Source organism: Lactuca serriola, chromosome 4 (genome assembly GCF_051521515.1).
Source record: "Lactuca serriola cultivar US96UC23 chromosome 4, Lser_US96UC23_V15, whole genome shotgun sequence".
NCBI classification, from domain to species: domain Eukaryota; kingdom Viridiplantae; phylum Streptophyta; class Magnoliopsida; order Asterales; family Asteraceae; genus Lactuca; species Lactuca serriola.
In genome coordinates, this window is record NC_136411.1 from 216,818,768 (window position 1) to 216,823,372 (window position 4,605).

The 4,605-nt window shown below is 28.1% G+C and overlaps 1 protein-coding gene across 1 annotated transcript; it reads left to right on the plus strand.

Annotated features, from left to right (window-relative positions):
- Positions 1-1,268: 1,268 nt before the first annotated feature.
- LOC145103283 (floral homeotic protein DEFICIENS-like) lies at positions 1,269-4,099 on the plus strand. The gene is made up of 7 exons (XM_079040835.1): positions 1,269-1,597; positions 1,689-1,755; positions 2,250-2,311; positions 2,416-2,515; positions 2,923-2,964; positions 3,052-3,096; positions 3,789-4,099. The coding sequence occupies exons 1-7, from the start codon at positions 1,410-1,412 to the stop codon at positions 3,966-3,968; spliced, it is 684 nt and encodes a 227-aa protein (XP_078896961.1). The 5' UTR covers positions 1,269-1,409; the 3' UTR covers positions 3,969-4,099.
- The last annotated feature ends 506 nt before the right edge of the window (positions 4,100-4,605 follow it).

Here is a 4,605-nt window from a genome sequence, read left to right on the forward strand (position 1 = left end):
TAAGAATAGACAACCTTATAATCTCTTAATTCCAACCCTTTAACCCTAAAACCTCACCAAAACAAATCATTCCAATTTTAATTTTATTACAAAAAAACCTTTTTTAACTAGTATTTATACTAAAAATCTAAAACTAATATACATGTATCTAAGTAGTATATAATAATATAAAAGACCATATAAATGATTCATAATTACTATTCCAAATTGTATAAAGTTAACATTCCAAATGAAAAGATGACAATCAATTATTAAATTATTAAGTTATATCATTCCGACAATGATCTAGAATGAGTTGCCATTAAAATGGATTTTTCTTTTTTATAATTTTAATTTTGAAATATTTTATAAAACTGATATTCCTTTTAATTTTATGTTTTCTAACTTCAAAGTTCAAACTAATTATATTTCTAATAGACAGGCCAACAGATATTTGTGCAAGAAATTGATTCATAAGATTAAGTGAAAGCAATATCATTATTTTTTAATTTGACCAAAGAATTATTTAGTTTTGATTTAATAACAATAATATATATATATATATATATATATATATATATATATATATATATATATATATATATATATATATATATATATGGTTAGATTCATGTGAGACGACCTAATTTTGTGAGACCGTGAGACGCAATCCTAGCCACTCATTTAGTAGATAAAACAAAAAAAAAATTTAAAATGCAAAATAATTGAAATTTTTCGAAATTTTTTTCCAATATTATTTTCGAAATATATATTTTCCAAAAAAAAATTTAAAAAAAATATTTCACGTATTTTAAAAAAAAATGAGATTTTTTTTAGTTAATTCAAGTTCCGAAAATAATATTTAAAAAAAGAATTTTTAGATTTTTCCATTTATTTTGCATTATAAAATTAAAATGATATTAACATGTGTTGATTTTCTATGAACGATTTCTGTCGGTAATCATTTGTAACATAATTTTCTAGTTATTATTTTAAAGAAAACATATATCTATATAATTTTAAAATCCACATTTTCAAAATTCAACGAATTGTCTTTAGGATAGTTTAGTGAAATGGGGAAAGAATAGTAGAGTAGCATTGAAATAATTGTTTTGGTCAATGAATCCTAATATTGTCCAAAACCAAGTATAAATAAAAGGAAACAATTCATAAATAGCTTCGGCACTCTCTCTTACTCTTTTCACGTTTACAGTAATTCTTTCCCTTTCTGGAAACAATTCCTCCTCGCTTTCTTCTTGTTTCCGTCCATTACTCTTCTCTTTCTCTCTCTCTCTCACACACACACATACACACACTCGATCTTTCTATATCTCTCCACCACAATTCAGCCATATCAATCTATGCTTTCGTGTTTTATTTGTTCAGATCGGAGCTACCAACAACATATCGGATAAACAGCGATTGCGAAAATGGCGAGGGGAAAGATCCAGATCAAGAAGATAGAAAACTCAACCAACAGGCAAGTCACGTATTCCAAGAGGAGGAATGGATTGTTCAAGAAGGCGAGTGAACTCACTGTGTTGTGTGATGCTAAAGTCTCCATTATCATGGTGTCTTGTACTGATAAGCTTCATGAGTACATAAGTCCTTCCATCACGTACGTTATTCTCCCTCTCTCTCTCTCTAGAAACCCTAGCTTTAGGTTTTAATTGTTATGTTCTTACTGATTTTGATTGTGTTTACGCCAGGACGAAGCAGTTCTTCGATCAGTATCAGAAAGCAGCTGGGATTGACCTTTGGAACTCCCATTATGAGGTTCTTTTTCCTTAAATTTCACTGTTCTACTTATTAATATCCTCTTAGGGTTTCCTTGTGGACAACTTCTGTTATTATTAGCAACTTCATGATGAAGAAATTGGTTTCAAAAGTTGTGAATATGCTTTGAATCGAGGGAAATCATAAAAAATTCAGTACCTAAACGATCCATGTTGTTGCACAGGTAAGAGGAAGGCAAAAGTTCACCCTAGGGTCTAACCTATTATGATTACAATTCCTTTTAGTTGATTTGAGCTTTTGCGTATTCATTCTTACAGCTTTCATTGCCATTTCTTTATATATAAGTATTTTAAGATTACTTAACTAAACACTCAAGTTTCAATTTTGTTTGAATGTTGTATTTTTTATAAAACTTTTTTTAACCTAAACCCGGTTATAATTTATACGGGTTAAAAAGTTGAGACAATGTCACCAAATTTTTATGAGGTTTAAGAATTCAAGTTTTAATTTGTTCATATTTTAATTTGTTGTAGAAAATGCAAGAAGAACTGAGACAGCTGAAAGAGGTGAACAAAAATCTAAGAAGGCAAATTAGGTACTAAGTTAGAAATTACTCGAATTTATTCTCTTCACAAATTAGTGTATATATTTTTCTTTCAAATATCTTTTAACAAATTTCATTATTTTTATGGGAAAAAGGCAAAGGTTGGGTGATTGTTTGGAACATTTAGGATTTGAAGAGTTGCTTGATCTTGAAAAGGAGTCTCAGGAAGCTGTTTACATCATTCGCGAACGCAAGGTTATATAATTTTATTTTTCAATTTTTAATTTTTTTTAGAAATACACACTAACTTATTGTTTTGAGCTTTTTTAGGCTGTTTTATTTATTAAGCTAAAAAGTAATTTATAATCTAGCTACTAAAATAGAAATTTCTCATACATATTATACCCTTGTAAGTGAGTTTAAGTGTATAATTTATTTTCAAAAGGGAAAATTATAAGTTAAAGTTTTATATCACAAGAACCTTTTTATTAGTTAAAGGTAATGTTAATATTGTGAATATGACATACGATGCATGAAAAACACTCTTCTCAGAAGGAAAAAAAAAAAAACTAAAAAATACAATTACTTTTTTGAAATTCTATATCTTTCTTATTTTAATGATTATTTGTATTGATATTGGCTTTTTGGAACAACAAATGCAGCTGAAGGTGATTGGTAATAAGTTGGAGACTTCTAAGAAAAAGGTAATTAATGATATAAACTCTATCAACAATCTTTGGATTCACAGATTTACCTAAAAATCAATTCAAAATCATTTTATTTTATTTTAGGTGAGGAGTGCTCAAGACGTCTACAAAAAACTAATGCATGAATTTGTAAGCCTTCAATACTCTCAAATGATTTTCTTAAAATCTTGAAACTATTGTGCACCATGTTTTTAAATTTGTTATAAATGACATCAAAGAAAAAAAATCATACTATTTTTTATGGTTTAAAGTAATAATTTTTTTTTCTAGTTTTTCAATTGAGATCATTCATTGTATTATATAGAAAACAACATCGTATTTTCCACACCATATCGATTTATCTATTTAGTCATTATTTTTACCGATTTATAGCATTTGAACTATATATTATTACAAAAACCATAACAAAAACTACGTTGAGTTTATGGATTTTGTCATTTTTCAAAACTAGGTATCCAAAAAAATGGTTATTTTAAAAGACAAAAGGACATAATAATTGTTTATTATATCATAACATAATATAGGAAAACACATCTTTCAACAAGTTATCGATTTAACTGCTGCATAATTACTTTAATTTTATCGATTTTGCCATTAAAATGTTTTTTTTATAGCCTATGAACTAGTATTATAATAATCATATTATAATACTACTAGTTCTATGGATAAAACGATAACACGGGGAAGTGTGTTATGTTTTTCTGTATCTTTCTCCTTTCAAAACTGATAACTAGAGAAAAATGGTTTTATATACAATAAAAATAAATATGATAATTAAATGACTAGATTTAATCGGAACAAGTTGATTGAACTGAATGTAGGGAATAAGAGGGGAGGATCCACAGTACGGAATGATAGAAGATGGAGAGTATGAAGCAATGTACGGATACCCGCCACAAATGACTGCACCACATATCTTGACTCTGCGGTTGCAACCTAACCATCCGAATAATCTCCATGCCACGACATCCGACCTTACCACATATGCCTTGCTTGGCTAGCTAGTTAGTATGTAGCAAATTAATCCACTCTTCTTATCAAGGGTATTTGTGACACTCATTAGCCATACCCTTCACTTATTTATGTTTTATGGTTTTTATATGTGAAATATGTTGTGATTGATCAAGTTAAATCTTATTTTTACTATGTTTTTTGTTGTGGGAAAGACCACAACTCATGGTGATTTTATTAAATCGAGTTATGAGACTACATTTGGTAATGATCACAAATCAAAAATAAAGTTGGTTAACTTGTAAGTGGGTTATTGTGTTCCAAACAAAAAAATGTATAATTATTTTTTTGTATGCAAATTGGTTGGGTCGATTCGAGTTAATAACCCCATGATCGCTCTTGTATTAAAAGGAATATATTATACTTTTATTTTGTTTATTTGTGCATAATCATTACAAATTAAGATTCTAATCCAAAGTAAATGGTACAAAACGATTGAATATTCATGAACATCTTGCTTCTTGGAGGAATATGAGATTGGAACGTAGCTTTTGCGTAGTGTTGGTGCTATCGAAAAATATATACTAGTTGTATCTTAGGTCAAGCATGATGATACTCTTTCATGATGAAGTCCATATTTTGTGTCTATGTACCCATGATCTCTCATATATCAAAGAAATGATATTT